The sequence below is a fragment of the Glandiceps talaboti genome, chromosome 10 (genome assembly GCF_964340395.1).
Source record: "Glandiceps talaboti chromosome 10, keGlaTala1.1, whole genome shotgun sequence".
Lineage (NCBI taxonomy): Eukaryota > Metazoa > Hemichordata > Enteropneusta > Spengelidae > Glandiceps > Glandiceps talaboti.
Window position 1 is genome coordinate 16,685,771 of NC_135558.1, and position 20,000 is coordinate 16,705,770.

At 37.4% G+C, this 20,000-nt stretch overlaps 3 protein-coding genes across 3 annotated transcripts in view; 1 reads left to right on the forward strand and 2 right to left on the reverse strand.

The window, feature by feature from the left end:
* The window catches only part of LOC144441414 (myogenesis-regulating glycosidase-like), a 4,245-nt gene extending 3,917 nt beyond the window's left edge, over positions 1 to 328 (reverse strand). Inside the window, exon 1 of the mRNA XM_078130985.1 lies at positions 1 to 328. This exon is cut by the window's left edge and continues 1,703 nt beyond it. Coding sequence (XP_077987111.1) covers positions 1 to 92 — 92 coding nt within the window. The 5' untranslated portion in view covers positions 93 to 328.
* A 2,270-nt stretch (positions 329 to 2,598) lies between these two features.
* LOC144440673 (myogenesis-regulating glycosidase-like) lies at positions 2,599 to 5,534 on the forward strand. Its single transcript, XM_078130058.1, has 2 exons — positions 2,599 to 4,478; positions 5,269 to 5,534. Exons 1-2 carry the CDS (start codon positions 2,729 to 2,731, stop codon positions 5,532 to 5,534), a joined length of 2,016 nt encoding a protein of 671 aa, XP_077986184.1. The 5' UTR covers positions 2,599 to 2,728.
* A 663-nt stretch (positions 5,535 to 6,197) lies between these two features.
* The window catches only part of LOC144441048 (paired mesoderm homeobox protein 2-like), a 16,163-nt gene continuing 2,360 nt past the window's right edge, over positions 6,198 to 20,000 (reverse strand). The window contains exons 2-3 of the mRNA XM_078130560.1: positions 8,356 to 8,543; positions 6,198 to 7,102 (exon numbers count right to left, since the gene is read on the reverse strand). Coding sequence (XP_077986686.1) covers positions 6,806 to 7,102; positions 8,356 to 8,543 — 485 coding nt within the window. The 3' untranslated portion in view covers positions 6,198 to 6,805. The remainder of the gene's footprint in view (positions 7,103 to 8,355; positions 8,544 to 20,000) is intronic.

Consider the following 20,000-nt stretch of genomic DNA (forward strand, 5'->3'; position numbering starts at 1 on the left):
TACCAGGTAATCAAGGATAACGTAAAAATAACAATAATAGCCAATATAACCTTTGACAGGTTCCCCAAGGACGAACCCTTGGTCGCCGACATCTTTCACTTATTACTTAAATTACATGCAACTGAACAGCAACAAAGAATGTAGTGTCCCTACCGCCATTATGGCGAACACAGAACGGCAGCTAGCTGCGTAACTTCGCTCACAAACGAAAGAACCCAAACAGACTTTGTCCGGTTCAACATATATATCACGATGTTTCGTAATAGTTTCAACCTCTTACCAGAGAATTGACGATACCACCACGCATATCTCGTAACTCGTCTATATCAAAATGGGTGACAGGCGACTAGACTGGTATCTAGTTCCGGTGAGACAGACTGTAACCCCACATGACCCCAATTCATACTAGACGGTCTCGTTCCAATTTGGTAAATCTCGCGAGAGTTGTCATAAGTATGTCACAGGCGTAAGATGCAAGGCTATATTGAATGTAACACCCCGTTTTTGTGTGTAATTTTACACAATTGCGAATCAGATTTGTTGACGGCATACCATGGTGAATAACAGAATATTGTGTATTGTATTGTTAGTCATCCCTTCGCGACAATATTTCTTTTTATCATATTTGCATTGCGTGGAACGTAACTTACAATGTATTCGCCGCAGGACGCCATATGGTGTATACTATTACAACGAGTTAATCAACAACGAATTAACAATTATGATTTGAACATATCTCATTTCAGTTTGAACGCTAATAACCAATTTTAAATCAATTTGTAAATGAAATACTTAAAAGCAAATACACGTTTTAATTAATTTATCCATATGTGCTGTGTGCACAGATGTTGAATGAAAACAAACTGACACAAAGAATATCGACCATCCAGCAAGCATTACAGCCATTATTTATTGAATATTTGCTTATTTATTGAATATTTGTTATGAATTTTACAAACTCTGGATTTAAAAAAAGAGAGAATAATAACATTCCTAATCTTTTGAATTAAGTATCCATCCATCTATCTATCTATCTATCTATCTATCTATCTATCTATCTATCTATCTATCTATCTATCTATCTATCTATCTATCTATCTATCTATCTATCTATCTGTCTATCTGTCTATCTATCTATCTATCTTACCATCTATCTATCTATCTATCTATCTATCTATCTATCTACCTATCTATCTATCTATCTATGTATATACGACTTAGAACTTTTGCTATCTATCCATCGAGTCACTTAAATTGTCCATATGTATATATATATATATATATATATATATATATATATATATATATATATATATATATATATATATATATATATATATATATATTAACACGAGGTTTTTCCCTTCTTGATTCTTATCCATAATGAGGCGAAACAATAGAACTCAGATAGGGTTAAAACGATCATAGCACGATGGTACGCTGGAATTTGATCGAGTTCTGATACATATTCTAAATACCTACCTGTCAGCGTCCTTTACGTCAGTTGTTTACGTCATACTTATTTTTTTGGTATCAGTTACCAGAGAGCACATACTGGGTTTTTATTTTTGAAACAGCAAGCCATCCCTCCCTTTCACCGCCCCTCCCCTTTCCCACATTCTTCCCTCCCCTCTCTCCCTCTCTGTCTCTGTCTCTGTCTGTCTCTGTCTGTCTGTCTGTCTCTCTCTCTCTCTCTCTCTCTCTCTCTCTCTCTCTCTCTCTCTCTCTCTCTCTCTCTCTCTCTCTCTCTCAATCTCCCCTAATCAGTAAACGCTCTCCCCTTCTTCACTCTTTCTCGTTGTCTAGTTTACCTCACTAACATTCAATCTATTTTGCTAACATTTTGTTAATTTAATGTTATTTCTCAATATTTTGCTTCATTCAGCCAAGGAAAATACTCGTGACCTACCAACTACAGTAACTTGTGGGCTAATATTCTATTCAGTGATGGTCGTGATACAAAATAATGACGTTAATTATGGTTAGGTCTTTACGAATGTTCAAAAAAAATACCGTCACCGGTGTCAACGCAAAAAACGATACGGTTGGCGAGTTTAACACCGGCGGCGGTAGTCATTTTGAATATTCGTAAATAACAAGCAATAACGCCGCACAATTTTGTACTGATGAATAGAATATTAGCTCACAAGTGACTGTAAACTACACATAGTACAAGGCAACCAACTACAAAGTACCCATGCATGCCCTTGTTCGACTCTGATTCGGATTCGAATCTCAATTTACTGACATTTTACTGTGTGACTTTTTGAATGCGGTATTATCGTGTCTCATTTTTCGAGAGCACACACAGACAGGCAAAGAATGGCGGTCTTTCTCGACCCATGTAGAAGGAAAAGTGCATCCATGTGTTGGTATTTCTTTGCGAAAGAGTGACCCAATTGGCTTGGGGAAGGGATATTGGTAGATGCAACTAATCATTTATATCAGTATGATCCCGGTTATGATCCAACATTTCTGACAAACAACCGCGATACGAGGATTGTTTGTTGAATCGGTCAAAGTTCACTGATCGATGATAGACAGCGCTATGCATACGTTCTTATATTCTATGTAGTATGTCCACGTCTTTGACGATTTCAACGAAGAACAAGCGGTATAAGAGTTCAGCCAGAGCAAACAGCCGAAGAAATCTGCAAGGAGAAATTGGACCATTCTATATCTGACCGGGTCTGTTTGAAATATCCGTGTTCTTCAAAGTACATTCATCATGGGCAAGTCGTGGGTCGTTGTGGTATTGGTCGCCATAGCAGCATGGTACTCTTGGCCGCTCTTGAAACAGTATATCACAGAAGAGGAGGGTCGCACAACATCAGGTAGTCCTACTTTTGACAATTTCATGTTCGACCAAACAACCCAGACATTTCGCTTCACGAAGGCAGGAGGTGAGGTGCTGCGTGGAAAGGTTGGTCAAAGGTCAGAGCTCGGCCAAGGGTCAGATCCATGCATGCTACAATCAGATGAGTCTGGTGTATGTGTTGAATTCAAAACTGGTCTAAAGTTAGAAGTTCGTGAAAAGAAATTCAATGAAGCAGTCTGCTACGACGTAAACTGGCAAGCTACCCGACAAGATGTAATTCCAACAGACTGCTACGATTTGGCCGACGCACACTGGTACGGGGGCAGTGAAATGTACCACCAACGATGGCCGATTGAGAAACTAGATGTTGCTATGCAACCGTACTTGTCATCTGACATCCTGCTGGATATCCAGGGTAAATTCAGAGAAACATACGGGTCTGTAATCGAACGATTCTGGGTGAACAGTCGCGGTGTAGGCATCGTTGTTCCGTACACCGTACCTTTGCACGTAAGCGTTAACCACGGTAACGATGGCCAGTTGTGTTTCAAGGCGGACTACAATACTCCAAAATACAAGATTGATGAAAACGCTCTCGCTTTTCTCAAATACAGAATCTGCGTTGGTGAAAACGTTAAAGCAATCCATCGTTTTCTCTCCAACCTCTACTTTGATAAACCGAACGGCATACCTGACAAAAGGATGTTTCGATCCCCAGTATGGTCCACTTGGGCAAGGTACAAAATGGCTGTCAATCAATCGATCGTCGTCAACTTTGCACGAGAAATTAAAAAGTTCGGTTTCTCAAACAGTCAGATCGAAATTGATGACATTTGGTCTCCCACGTATGGTGACATTGTGTTCGACAAAAAGAAGTTTCCCCATCCTGGTTTGATGGTTGCTACGCTACAGAAACTCGGTTACCGGGTAACGGCATGGGTAACGCCCTTCGCTAATCCAGATTCAGAAGCTTTTGCGGAGGGCAAGAGGAAGGGTTATTGGGTGAAGAATGAAACTGGTGGAGCGCCCGCAATGGTTAAATGGTGGCAAGGGACCGGTGCATTGATCGATGTCACAAATCCTGAGGCTGTTGACTGGTATGTTAGTAGACTGAATAACTTACGAAGAGAGGTAAAATTGGACTCATACAAATTTGATGCGGGGGAGATCGTCTACTTTCCATCATCACACAAAACACACACACCGCTAGAACATCCGGGTCAGTATACCGAATACTATGTGAAGACGGTGTCTCGTCTAGGCGATCTAATCGAGGTCCGTGTGGGCCACCAAACACAACGTGAAGGGATTTTTGTTCGCATGTTTGACAAGGATTCAAAGTGGGGTTACGACAACGGGTTGAAAACTATGATCCCAACAGCGTTATTGATGGGCATCTTAGGGTATCCCTTCATACTTCCAGACATGATTGGCGGTAATGCGTACGGTGAAACCAGCTTTCACGTTGTTGACATGCCGGAGAGAGAACTCTTCATCCGCTGGATGCAGTTGTCCGCTTACATGCCTTCGATGCAGTTTTCTATATCACCATGGCAATATGACAAAGAAGTTGCGTTGATGGGGTTACAGATGGTTAAAGTTCACCAGGAAATCGTAACCCCTCTAATTCTGAAATTGGCTGAAGAATCAGTTAAGTCAGGTGAGAGAACTTAACGAAGATTGTAGTTCGATATAGCCCCAGTAAATGTACCTACCATAAGTTCTTACATATGTTTTGATTTCTGGTTGCATCACCTGGGTTAGTTTACCTGAGTGCAAACTAAATTAATGCTTGCCTGTTTCATCTAAACAGACTTTGAAAAACTGTTCGTTTTTTTATCCCAAAATATGTTTCACGGGTAGGTGAAACATAGTAATAATTTATTCTTCTATCACGACCAATCTAACTTGATAGAGTAACGTTTTGATTGTCAATCTATCCGTTTGCTGGTTTAACCGCTAGGGGGGCGGTGTAGTGTGATGACGTGATTGTAGAGATGAATAACCAGACAGACGACAAGGGGGCACAAACATGGAAAGGGACGAGGAGTCATAATCTCTACGACCACGTCATCGCTACTACGCCGCCTAGCAGCAAAGTCAGTAAATGGACAGTTTGACATGTTGACATTGCCTGTCGACCTGAACAGGTGAAACGTTACTACTAAATAATAAATCTTAGTCGTAATACAAGAACTAATTAATATTGATACTGTCCAGTTTTTTTTATGTTGTACTGTTGTAGGAATTCACACAGAGGAAGGCCACAGACCTTCAAACAATAAACAGTTTGACAAACCCGACAACGGGCCGGACGTACGTACGATCGAAGCGCCGAGATGTTTTCTTGATGATATTATATGTAGATTCCCAGTGACAAACTATATATATTTTCTCATACCGATAAGATTGCAAATTATTTACTTTAAGTTGTGTTCTTTCATTTCCAGGTGCACCTATCTTACGACCACTTTGGTGGGTCGCCCCCAACGACGAAGCTGCACTAACTATCGATTCAGAATTTCTGATTGGTGATGACTTTTTGGTGGCGCCCATCCTCGACAAGGGAGCTCGAAAACGAGATATCTACCTTCCACGAGGTCAATGGAAGGATGAATTGGGTAACCTTGGTAACGTTAATGGTGGACAGTGGTTATATGATTATAAAATAGACCTTGATCAAATTGCTACTTTTACTAGAATATCACAAAGATAATGTAATTTTTTGAAATATTTAGCTCTTTGACTTTGCTAACAATTGATTTTTAAATTTACGGTGTTCACTGTAGTGTATAAAACTAACACATGAAGAAATTTTTCATTGTTGAAATAATAATTATAGAAAGGAGTGGTATTTATATCATCCTACATGGGAGTTTTCATTCCCTACTGTCGTGACCACAATAATCGCGCCCTCAACGACGGCGATGTAGTGACCGTCGACCCAGCCGAAACTGTATCGGCGAAGAGCTCTAGGTGGCGCCTTTTCACATCACGGAACCCAACATAGAATCATATACATGTACCATAAAATACTATTAGTATTACGGCCTTAATATTCAGTATTGTGCTTTTGTTGTTGGTAGTGACGCTGTTGTTGTTGTTGTTGGTGGTGGTGGTGGTGGTGGTGGTGGTGGTGGTGGTGGTGGTGGTGGTGATGGTGGCAGTATTGTTGGTGGTGGCAGTGTTGGCGGTGGTGGCTTTGTTTGAAAATTGAGGGCGCTGTGTCAGAGAAGCACATCGTACAAGAATCACCACGAACAAAATGAGGGCGCAGTGACAGAGAAGCACACTGTTAAAATGAAATCCATTATAACAATAGAGACGACTAAACTATAAACTTCTCCACTACACAGTATAGTGATATCAAAGACTTTATTCGATCAAAAATAGATTCCCAAATCTAAATTCTCATGTGCATTAAAAAAAACACAAAAGCTTGCATTTCTGTGAATAGAACTGTGCATATTTCCCCCATTATTCTTTGATAAAGACACCCCCCTGATATAAGTGTACTCGCATAGAGTATTGTATCAAAAGCCAATCGTTTCGAATTCTTCAAGAAACCGATCGTCTCAAATGTCACAGAAAGAGTATGAAATGACCTAGCTCAAAATAGTTTCTGTTTTATTGCCCTATTAAAGCTATACTCGGTATCCAAAAGAAATTTTTATTGAAGTGAGTCGGAAGAAAATAAAGCGTCGTAAGCTACACACACACGTATCATTTATCAATTGAAAGTGTATTCAAAGCAAACATTTGTGTTTTCCAGACATACCGTACGCCTCCATATATTTCACGAACGGAAAACACCATGAGGTGTGCACGGATGTTGTTATCGACACGAGGCGTCACCTTTTGAGTTTTTTCAAGTGTCTGAACGCCTGCGAATTTCCGGACGCACATTCGAAGTCTACGCCCTGAACCTGAATACTTAATCAGGGTTTTGTAGTATCATCGGACAGAAACTTGAAACAACATCAGCGACTATATCACATGTTGCAAATTATACTCGTGTGCTCTCATCCGCAAGCTATTAATACTGGAGTTCATCATATTATCAGCCGGCGATAATAAATTCTGGGGCGTCATCAAATTCATATGACCATTCACTGGCGGTGTCCACGACACATAGTCTGATGATGTCATAGGCTGCGAGTGTGCGATGATTGGTTGTTCCATAGTTACGTCATTGGGACTGAGTGATGGGTACAATTTTTGTCGTGAAGCAACGGCGTGTCGTTCATTTCGACGATATTTCGCTCTTCGGTTCTGGAACCACACCTAGGAAGAGAAATCAATGAAGCGTAAGCAAAACACACGAAATACCAACAATTACTGAAATTAAAAATTTTTACAGGTGTATAATGACTTTTAAAAAATTGATTAAAGTAATTAGCCGCCTCTCATTTACATTTACATTTAAATTATTCATGATCGCTTTACTGTGCAACATGACAAAGAAACTGAAGAGAAACTCATTTTTAATCTACATAATTAATTGCAATGACAATGACTGCAAAAAAAATAATATGATGGTGGTACGCCCTCTCCTTGTACGCATCATTGCGGTTGAAATGGAATGGTTTCACACGTTATACCCTTTCGCTCTTTGTTCCTCATTCATAGTTCTAATTTTAACTGCCAGCATCACACCACACAGATATAAAAAACGAATACGCCTTCGTTGTATGGTAATACCCATTTCAAAAACGCAACAATCATTTTGTCGATTGTGACTTTCGTACAATATTTCGGGAACTCAAATCACTATATTTATTGCCAATGTATTATTTTTCATAATATCATGTACCAGTCACAATGGCTGGCATCCTTTCTATGTAGTCGTGGTATTCTCTTTGTTTAGACAAGGTTTATGTTTTCAATTTATACATTCGAGTATATAATTATAAAGACAGTCAAACCACTGTGTAAGTAGATCACATTCCAACCTGGATTATTATTACATGGTAAATAATGATATGATACTGATAAGAATACAGTGGAATTTAAGTAGTTTACCCCTCCCCAACATCATAACCCCCCCCCCAACACATACATACATACATACATACATACATACATACATACATACATACATACATACACACACACACATACATACATACATACATACATACATACATACATACATACATACATACATACATACATACATACATACATACATGCAAACATACATACAGAGACTTGCACACACAGACGCACACGCGTGCACACACACATAGACAGACGCGCATATATACAGACAGACACATACATACATACATACATACATACATACATACATACATACATACATACATACATACATACATACATACATACATGCATACATACATACAGACCGACAGACACACACATACACACACACACACACACACACACACACACACACACACACACACACACACACACACACACATACACACACACACACACACACACACACACACACACACACACACACACACACACACACACACTAACATGAAAAACAAAACTACAATATATACCTGAACCCTGGCCTCCGAGAGGTCAACTCTCTTTGCCAACTCTTCTCTAACAAAGGCATCTGGGTAATGAGTTCGTTCAAATACTTTTTCCAAGGCATTTAATTGACTACTTGTGAACGTTGTTCTACTCCTTCGTTGCTTCTTCTTTTGTGATCTGTTTTGAGCATCCTCGCTTACGGAATCCTCATCTGAAAATTTGAAATAATATTGCGATATTATATTTATAATTGACCTTATAGACTGAGTTGATGTGACAGATGACGAAGTGATTTAGTTGCGCTTTACTTTGTAGTTTTGTCTTTTAGATCACGAGTTCGATAATTAATTATGACATCGTCTCAACGAATCTTCGCCCCTACAAATACTTTGTTTGTTTTCGTACACCTGTTTTTCCATTTTACTGGAAATTCCAGGTCATAACCCTTTCAGTGCCGTGCGTGACTTTCCCGCCAATATAATTTTGACGACAGTTGGAAATTAATCTCCAGTAACTTTTTGACATATTTCGGGGGTTTTTTTTTGGACTGGGGTTATAGAATGCGTCACTTTCCGTAACCTTGTTGGATATTTGGATAAAAATTGTCAATATTTTTACAAAGTTTAACAAAAATGGAGTTTTATTTTGCCGTTAAGGAAATATTATAGTTATTTCTAGTCTGGGAGTGCCGTGTGAGTTGATTAAAGACCAGAAGTGTCTTGGGAGAATATGGTTGTAGGCTAAAGTCATCCCAAGTAGACTAGTTGATACACTGCCAAGGTCAAAGAGATTGCCGACAGCTTCCTTCTCCGATTTCCGCAGCTGTGTTACTTAGTCGAGATGATGATGGAGACAATGTCCAGTACCCACGGTACTGTCAAAAACGGGGGAAGAACAAAGACGGCCATTTTATTTAAACGTTTGATGCTCTATCCAGTATTAACATTCGCCCTGCTAACAGACTATCACAATGACATCAAATATGGGAACACTAAGAATCACGAAAATTTAAGGAAAAACTATGATTTTTCTTATGATTATCGTATGACATAACGTGTGTTTGACTTTGTTTGACTTTGACTTTGAGGATATAAATTATGAATAAATCTAATTTAAAAAAAAATATTTTGACAAAACTTCGACAACATACTTTGTAATTGACCGATTTAGTTAAACGATGAAAGAAATGGTAATTTGCCGTTAATGGAAGTTATGTTTCATAGCTACCCCCCCCCCCACCCACCCTCCCTCCACCCGGTAATATGTAGAAAGAAAATCAGATGTTGCCAGGTGATATCAAAATATTGCAATACAATTTACTCTTGTGTAAGTTTGAATTGGTCGCCAAAATAAAAAAGATAGATGCACGGCGTGTATTCAATTTTGATTCGTCATCAGTTGTGTACGTCCATCTTTTTTTCAATAGTCAAAGAGTTTGGATATTTTCATAATACGTGTACCGAGCAGACGCACCCTTGCCCTTGCACGATCCGTTCACACGAAAGCTCGTCTGAACCTCGGTATAATGTTACAAAACACCTGACTACATAAGTCATACTTGTGGTCCATCAAACACAACCAAACTGTTATGTCGAATACAATTAAAAGATAAATCAGCTAGACTAATGGCGTGCAAACGTCCGCAGTGGTGTAACTTGAAATTAACCAGAACACTCGACAATGTTGAGCCGTCGACGGTATGTCTGCTAGCGTACTGGCCTGTGAAACTCGACACATCGGCGGTTCGTTTTACAGGCTACCGTCTGGTGGTTTCTAGCCCCGGGAAAACAACTTGAGTGAATTAAACGTCTCCTATGCTACATACACACAAGTACACATACTTATCAAAATCTTTGCGTTTTATTTCACATGTGGCATTACACCGGGAAACATTATCTAAAATTTGTTTTTGATATCAAGCACACCGTGTATTAGTTAGATTTTTCTTGAGTCCTGTTTTGAGATGGCGGGGTCGGATTTATTACATTGCTGTAAAGTGCCTGCCTTTCTCCCTGCCTGTCTTTTAGTCTGTCTGTCTGGCCCTTCCTCAAACTAATTAAACACACACACACACACACATACACACACACACACACACACACACACACTCTCTCTCTCTCTCTCTCTCTCTCTCTCTCTCTCTCTCTCTCTCTCTCTCTCTCTCTCTCTCTCTCTCTCTCTCTCTCTCTCTCTCTCTCTCTCTCTCTCTCTCTCTCTCTCTCTCTCTCTCTCTCTCTCTCTAAAGTTCATAAATTTAACTTCATTTTGCGCCAATAAATACAAGTAGCTCGACAATGAAAGCATCGTGGCATAAGAAAATACTGGCAAATAAAGCCATGGTGGTAACGTTGCGAAAGCTTTTGTGAGCTACTAATATTTCTTGGTGCAAAATGAAGTGAAAATTATGAACTTACAAAGTAACTTATGATTACTAAATACCGTTCTTGGACAGAGAACATCGATTTACCGTAATAATAGTATCGTATTTTTTAATTGTTTACTTGTTTGTCTACTTGTTCCTTTAATAGTCTGTTGGTGATTTTGTTTTCTGCCCAGTCTCTGGAGAACACGTTCCCATTTTAAGACAAGCAAACTTCAGATGTGAGTGAAATTGCCATTAAGACACGAGACCCCCAAAAATAAAACACAGAGTGAGTAGACGTTATCCGTTGACATTGAGTTGACGTTCAGAATACATACATACATAAAATAGAGAACTTTGATTGCTTTATCAGACGTGTCGGGCTTGACTAGAATTGACACAACAACGTTTGAGATTGATCTCATCAGTGTATGATCTACATCTGTTCTTGTACTACATTTAGTTAAAACACAAACAAAGTTGATGATTTGAGCAGCCGTAATTTCAAATGGAATGGTGTCCAGCCGTCACTTAGACGCAACTTACAACCCACTGTATAAAATCACCGTCGTATGACAGGTCTATCACCTCCATACGTTCAACATACGAAGCAGTAATTCACTGAGTACATACAAGCAGTAATTCACTGAGTACATACAGCGTAACTTTATTCATTTTTTAGTTTCCTTGCCTCCACGTTTTTCCTACTTCTGTTATTCTTTTTTATTTCATGTAGTTAAACACCTTTACTAAACCCGCCAATTTTTTGAATCACTGGATGAACCCCACTAGAAACAAGTCTGTGACTTTGTGGGTTCAACAATTTGTATCAGTTTTTATTTGTATATCTGTTCTGTCGGTCTTGTTTTACTGAACTAAACTAAACTAAACTAAACTAAACTAAACTAAACTAAACTAACTAAATTAAACTAAACTAAACTAAACTAAACTAAACTAAACTAAACTAAACTAAACTAACTAAACTAACTAAACTAACTAAACTAAACTAACTAAACTAACTAAACTAAACTAAACTTAACTAAACTAACTAAACTAAACTAAACTAAACTAACTAAACTAAACTAACTAAACTAAACTAAACTAAACTAACTAAACTAACTAACTAAACTAAACTAACTAAACTAAACTAAACTAACTAAACTAAACTAAACTAAACTAACTAAACTAAACTAAACTAACTAAACTAAACTAAACTAACTAAACTAAACTAAACTAAACTAACTAAACTAACTAAACTAAACTAAACTTAACTAAACTAACTAAACTAAACTAAACTAACTAAACTAAACTAAACTAAACTAAACTAACTAAACTAAACTAAACTAACTAAACTAAACTAAACTAACTAAACTAAACTAAACTAACTAAACTAAACTAAACTAAACTAAACTAACTAAACTAACTAAACTAAACTTAACTAAACTAAACTAACTAAACTAAACTAACTAAACTAAACTAACTAACTAAACTAAACTAAACTAACTAAACTAAACTAAATTAAACTAAACTAACCTAACTACACTAAACTAAACTAAACTAAACTAAACTAAACTAAACTGAACTAAACTAAACTAAACTAAACTAAACTAAACTTTAATTTTGACCATACCAAACATTAACATGCAACGGTTCAATAATTCTGATCCCTAGTATAACTCTGAAGTATTCGTAAATGGTATTGTGTACACTGGCTTGGTGTCCGTGTGTAAACAATGTGAACAAGCCACGGGCCATTGAAATCATCTGTCAACAAATTATACATTATTTTGTTTGTGTGACAAGGAATAGATCGCCAGGCAATCAAATACATCCTTTGTATATTTACTTTCTGACACGGTCACACAAAGTAACCATGCATTGAAAACTTCTAATATTGTAACAGTTGTATTTAAGACAAACCTTTATGTGTTTCGAATGCCAAAACTAGACGAAAGAAATGTGCATCCAGTTTCATTGAGCCACATTAACCATATCGGGTGGTATAATATATAAAACTCGCATGTTTATTAACTTTTGCAAATATAGTCCCGTGTAATCATCATGCGTTCACTAATTTGTTTGGCATACTCTTACAAACATACGTGTACAACATACGCATAGCCATGCCAAACACACACTCTCTCAGCAAGTCCATCTGCATGTTTCTGTCCATCTCTCTTTGTCTATGTCTGTCTAGCGGTATGCCCTCTCTGCCTGTTGCTTATTGTCTGCCCATCTGTCTGTAGCTGTTTCTGTATCTGTCCGTCTGTCTGTCTGTCTGTGTCTGTGTCTGTCTGTCTGTCTGTCTCTCTCTCTCTCTCTCTCTCTCTCTCTCTCTCTCTCTCTCTCTCTCTCTCTCTCTCTCTCTCTCTCTCTCTCTCTCTCTCTCTCTCTCTCTCTCTCTCTCGTTCAACGCTCAAAAAGGCTGTCGTTCCAAGAGCATCTCAGGAATTAAGATTATGTGTTTTGTATGTTCTCTACATCTGCAGCGTAAAGTCATCTCCAAAGTTTCAGTCAACGAACTCCGTACATATACTGTATGTGTCAACAATGTAAGTGATGAAGATTAGAGTTAACCTAAAGTGCATCAGTGTTGATTCAAAGGAGAAAATAAGAGGCCTTCCCAACAATACGAGTTTGTCCAGAGCGTAAATTACTCCCGTGTCAAGATGACACAAACGGGGTGTTGGAAGTAAACGAAGTGTTGGAAATAAATTGTCCTGTCACATTGTTTGTTTAGCGATCGTGTAAAATAACAATAAACTTCAAGTTTCTAGATGTCTTTGGCAATTATCACTGGACACTAATGGCTCTGCTTGGCATTTTAAGAAGGGGACATGCATGAAAATTTGAAGATATAACGATTGTGTAGTCGTTCGTAGCTATTAATGTCTCAATTATCGGAGGCTTTCGTGAAAGAGAAGGGACTGACCGATAGTGGGTGACAGAGAGCAGCTGATAAAGGTCGCTTATCTCGGTCATATTTGTCAAAGCTCATCTAAAAGTGATGTGCCACTGACAGGGTCGACAACCAGCCTGCTAAAAGACGTTCTCAAGGCAAAGAAAGTACACAGATTCCTTCTGAAACGACGATTATGTGATGGAGTTTATCAATATTAATTGACTACCTCTTACAACTTGTAACACTGTTTTCCCTCCAATTACTTCAACAAAAATTCTCGTTTTCAGTAAATTTTTTGCTTTATTTCGACGTACTTTTAGAGTAGATTCTAAGCCATTCTCCCAATATATGAACCTGTGCTAAAATTTGTCGTTGAAATTATCTGAAGAATTTGGAAATCTCCATTTAGCCGAAAATCACTTCCGTCCCAAGATTCTCTAGGTCTTTCGATATGCGCAGCTTATTGTATTGTTATCATCGTCGTAAACCACGGCCTCTTTACGGCACAGTACACAAACTTAAGTCGTTATTTCGCAGTGTCGCGCGGAAGAAATAACAGCTCTGGTTTGCGAGAATGGCTGATATGGACAATGTGACAAACACGCTCATCAAACGGATGAATTCATTTTATCTTTCGTTTGTTAGAAAAAAATTCAGGTATTTAAAAGGTTAATGGTGATACAATAAATACATTTGTAATATATAATGGATTTATTGTTGATTGTTTCGTTAAAAATACAAAACCCGACAACGGAAATCATACCCAACACCTATGGCCACATGTACAGAGAATGGTGTATCAGGTTCTGCGTGTAAACAAAATGATGACGCAATCATCCGATGATTCAACGGTAGAGGTTATTCGTAGCGTGGCTTCGAAACTCCAGATCTCTCTTCACCCAAGAAGAGCGAGATTCAAAGCCACGGATAGCGTCTCGACTAACATTGTCCGGAGACCCTGAAAAGAAAATGTAAAACTAAATACTCCCTTTTGTTCAACCATTACTAAGTTTAATATATGTCCCGGCTCCCTTACAAAATACTAAAACCTAGATTTATACACTACATCAATTTGATGTGTTCCAAGCTGTAAACTGGTACTTCTCATATCAGCCCATAAAATGTATGTGTTGTGCTGTATATACGAGATATATCACAAGTTTGAATGACCGCCATAAATAAAGAATGGCTTTTCAAAAAGGCTCAGTTTCACAACATTATTCCAACATATCACTTTAACATACTTAATAAATACGAATTGGTTCCGATTTCCATGTAACAATAATTTTCCTTCCCTAGCTTACTTCTCGTTGGAAATTCCTCGGATTCGGCCATTTAATGAGCAAAGACACCGCATGTCACGGTTTATTGAACAGAAATTCGTCTACAATATTGATACTATGTTAGGATATTGTGGCGGATCATAATCATACTTGCTCATGTCATAAGAAATTACTCGTTCACGTCGTATATATGTCGTCAACTTTCCTTACTTATTTTAGTGCTAAATCTCCCTACGTTCAGAAATTGGAAGATTTTCCTTAATTTTTCAGAATTTGTCAATTTTCTGATTTGATATTTTTTTTCAGAACTTTTACATTTTTTCTACGTAATATTGAGATTTGGATGTAACAGATTTCCTAATTCGTTATTTTGGTCAGAAATACCCAACTTTCCCTCGTGATCACATATATATTTCCTACGTTATAAAATTCAGGGCTTGACAGGTTTCATTACTTAGTTTAGAACTAGATAGTAGAGAGATTCCCTCTCATTATTTTAGGTTAGAACTTTCCATAGAATCCCTTCCTAGTTTTAGTTCAAAACTGGACAGATTTCCCTTTATTATTACATTGAGAATTGGCCAACTTTACTTCGTCGCTAGTCAGGATGCCAACATGGTTTCTAACTACACCACACCTAGTCAAAGTCCCTCAATCAGCACAAAAAGTTGTTCATCCAATCAATGAACCCCAACTGTTATAGTGACGTAAACAGTGTATAAGTAGCATTCTGAGCTGACAAATATACCATATTTGGATATTACGTAACTGTCCAAATAAATACTATCTTTATGAGGGACTGTGTTATTGGTTAGAATTTTGTGCTTGATTAACAAAGACATGATGTTAATGACTGTGTGGGTGGCTGTGGATGAATTTTAAATTGCATCTCATGCATCCCAAGACTTCTAGAGTAATGACTTCGAATATTCTGTGAGTGGAGGTGTAAATCGTAACGATACCGTATACGAAATAAGACTACTTCGTCGCAATAAGTTGGTTCAGGACCTGGTAACTTCCTTCCAACAACACAAGTAATACTAAGTAATATATTACTGTGCACATATTTGAATATCACAAATAATGACAGACCAATGTTCTTTTGATACTAAAATAACAAGTCTTCGCAAAAGACACAGACACAAAGGGGGACTAAAATGTCATTGTTCAAATTATACATGTATTACAGTTATTTCACAAGATTGTTTAGTGGATAATCACATACTTGTTAGAAGCCAGTAGTGAATACGCATGCGCACATGCTTATGAAATTAGGAGAAATTAGGCATGAAAACAACAAAGCTAGAACTTATAAACATCTTTTTATAAAAAATTCGAGGTATGGTTTGACATGCACAGACGTACCATTTTCTTTTATTTTAATTATCCTCATTTTTTTCTCCCTTTTTCAGTGTTAATTGCGCATAGTTGTTCGGGGGGGGGGGGAGGTCATATTGAAGACCACTGTACTTTGGCTCATCGAGTATAGTTACAAAATTGAATTTAAAACTCACAGCACGACCCAAGTCAAGTCAGCATGAGGAGAAGTTTTTGATTTGGAAAGAGGAATAGTATTACACTACTGAAACAGTATGGGTTGGAATTGTTTGTAACTGCGAGGTATTTGAGTGATTTACAGGGAGTCTATAGCCTGGGAAACTCGTTTTTGTTAGTTGTTTCAACGTACACGTGTGGAATGATATGAAGTGAACTGGAATCTATACATAATATCTATACTGCAGGAAGTCGGAGTTCAGTTACTTGCGTTACTTGCAGTCGTATACTTGGGACTGGCAATGTCGTAAACTACAGACCCCTTTACAGTACCGTCCAGAAATATGTGTTCTGGCTTGTTGCGGGATTGGGAACGGGAAGATATACACCGGTGTCGTAAAACACTGAGTATCCTGCTTTTAGACGGAGCAATTCTGACTTTGTCCCTCTCCTTCTCACATGGTTAAGGGACATTGTCAGAATCAAGTCCCGTACACCGTTTGCAAGCAGGACAATCATAACACAAGATGGGTACTACATTCTCTAAGAACATTATAATATCTTTGCTAACATCTGATAATATCGTACAATATCGTATAATATCTTTAGATTTCCTATACTTTCATTAGCGTCCGGATTTAACTCCCCGAAACCGAACGTCAGCTAACTATTTGAACTTTGTTGGACCGAGAACATTTTTATATCTTAAGACTTAACAAGTTTTCACTCTCTGAGAAAAACGTATGGTATTGGAGACGAACGATGCGTAGCTCACAATCTGTGAGGTACCATTTCAAACTCAAAAACAGCCTTTCAATGGCAGTCGCTGATCTGTGACTCCGATTCACTACACTCGTCCTATGAAACGTTGCAGAGTCACAGATCAAGCGAGTAAACAGGCTACCTAAATAACAAGTAATATCGTACTTGTGTCGATTTTGCCTGAAAGGTTGTAAAAGATTATCCTACAGCAGGCATTATTTCCTTGCCAGCAGATTTCTTTTCCGTACATGTTAATCCCTTGTGTGAATGAAAATTTCCGAGCTTACCCGAACATTTTGATGTAAATTCTGTTTCTCTATCTTGATGCAGTCATGACAATTTCTGAATGTACCGCCCCCCAAAAAAGGATATTTGAATTTTCCATTATTTTAATAACTATGTTTCATTAATTAGTACACAAATATATGTAGTTTAGAATCCAGTCATGTGAGGGAAGAGGGTTTTACTTTTAATTGGAAAAGCGAACTCATAATCACAACTCGATCTAGTCTCTAACATATTAGCAATTCTTCACAACTTAATTAAAAGTGTCTAAATTGTACAGCACGGAAATTGATCGAATAAACCAAAACGTTCAATTTGAGTCCTAAACTCTCCTTATAAAGTCTCGAAAAGATGGCATTTATTAGTCGTGCCCTTTTGATGCCGTACACAGTTGAACGATGAGTCCTCACCATAATATATGAGCAATTCTGTACATGAATCAAAAACACCATCGAAGTTTTTTTGACTGTAGTGGGTTTATCCTGCAAAAACACTTACCAGAATAATTTATGAAGGTTTATCGACATTTTAAAATAAATAAATGATAAACAAATAAAACGAATTATATCGGTTTATATAGTATTATATGTTCATAAAAGCTAATATTATGCTATATATTAAAGCTAATGGATATTATATATTACTATCGTTTCATATTTTATGACATGTTTTGGCCAGTTTGTTTGTTTGATGGGATCCCACACTACGTGTAAGTTTCAACAGCTGTTTTCACGGTCCAGGGTTGTCCGTGTACAACAGAAATTGATTGGCGTTTATGTTGGTGTGATTACAGTAACATATGTCGACTTAAATTTTCAGTCATTTCTTTTCAAGTGTGTGATTTTTTGCACAAACTAGAGACAAGCATATTACATTAGTTATATTCATCAGTACGAGCACACTATGTACCTTGTTACAAACACTTTGCTTGTGGCTATGATGTATTTTTCTTTTATCGAGTTGACAATATGCGGCTATTCATGCGATTTTATTTACGGGCCTTAAAGTGGCACAAGCCGAGTTTCTAAGATGTTTACTCAAGTGAAAATACTTTACATAATAACTGCGAGTAAACTGTTTTTTAAAAATGATTTTAATGACATTGTTTGCCTTTTGTAACATTACAATTGTCTTCTGGCATTGTTAGAACAGTTGACTGCATAGTCGGGATTTGTTGTACATTTTTGATACGCATGATAAATTACGTCATCCGATCGTTTATAAATTATATCTTGATACGAGGTTTGAGTTCAGTTGTGGCTAAGAGTGTTGCGGTAAATAGAATACTGCGAGTATCTTATTAATATGCAGCATACACCACGTCCTCACACATGTAAACGCAGGTTGTACTACTTTAACAGATGCATTGTCGTACACAAAATTACCATTAGAGGTACAACGGGCAAAATCACAGAACGATTACACATGTTTCTAGTTGAACAAGTACATAGCAAAGATGCCATTGCGTAAATTTAAAGAATATCAAAACTATAATATTGCACAATGGAATAGAACTCTACAAGTGCTAGTGACTTTAGCAAGAACTCGAATCTGGTGCAAGCGCATGTATCATGTATCACATGAAAAACAAAATGGGAAGTGACATAGCACAGTGTATACTCTTTCATTTTTCAGACACTAACATTCAACAGTTTATACAGAGAGGCAAATGCATTCCGACAGGAGGGGAAGTGTTCAGGAAATCAATTCGTCGTCCATTGTCCGTTCACGTAGAGATACAATAACAATGTACGTATCTTGTTGAACTTCTAATGAAATATGGCGTTGTGGAATAGACACCACTTTGTAATAATTAGTCCATTCCAGTCGCCATGTTCGTTAGGCGTCACGTGGGGAGGGAAATGTACAACGTAGACATCGTCTTAAAGTTAAGGATGTGCGTCGGAAATATACGTTCATTTTTTGCTATTACTTTGGTCAAGAAAACGCCAACCCATTCTGAATTAAAATCAAGAAAAGTAATCTGGGGTCGCCGTACAACTTTTTAAAAATTGAGGTGGAAATCCAAGTGGATCAGAAGTAACTTACACATAGTAAAGTTTGGAGAATTTTGATTTTCAGCGAAACTAGTACATTCTATATACCTTCAAGTTAAAGTGGTTGCAATGGCAAATAGTTTGGTCATTCTAACGGACATTTTGGCCGAAAATAATTACACCAGAAATAGCTTATACAGTCCAGAATTCTAACTGAAATTACGTTTTAAAAACTTCATTACTACATGGGATTAGTAAATGCAGTTTTTAAATAAAACGTTAATTACTGTACCAGTTTAGAATTCTAGACTATAGCTTATAGGGTATTTTAAAAATTAAAGTAATTAAAATAAGCAAAGTAATTAAATTAATTCTTAAATTAAGATTAAAGTAATTCTGTAGTGAGAAATCACTTGAGGATAATCTGTAGATCATAGCGCCACTACCATTAAATGTGAAGTGATTGACTGAATGTGTAATTTTTTTTAATTAAAGTATAGCAAATAACATAAAATGTATATTGGTGTACATTTGTCCCAATATCCCTGCTAGTGATATCATTAGATGTAAGTCGACGATATAA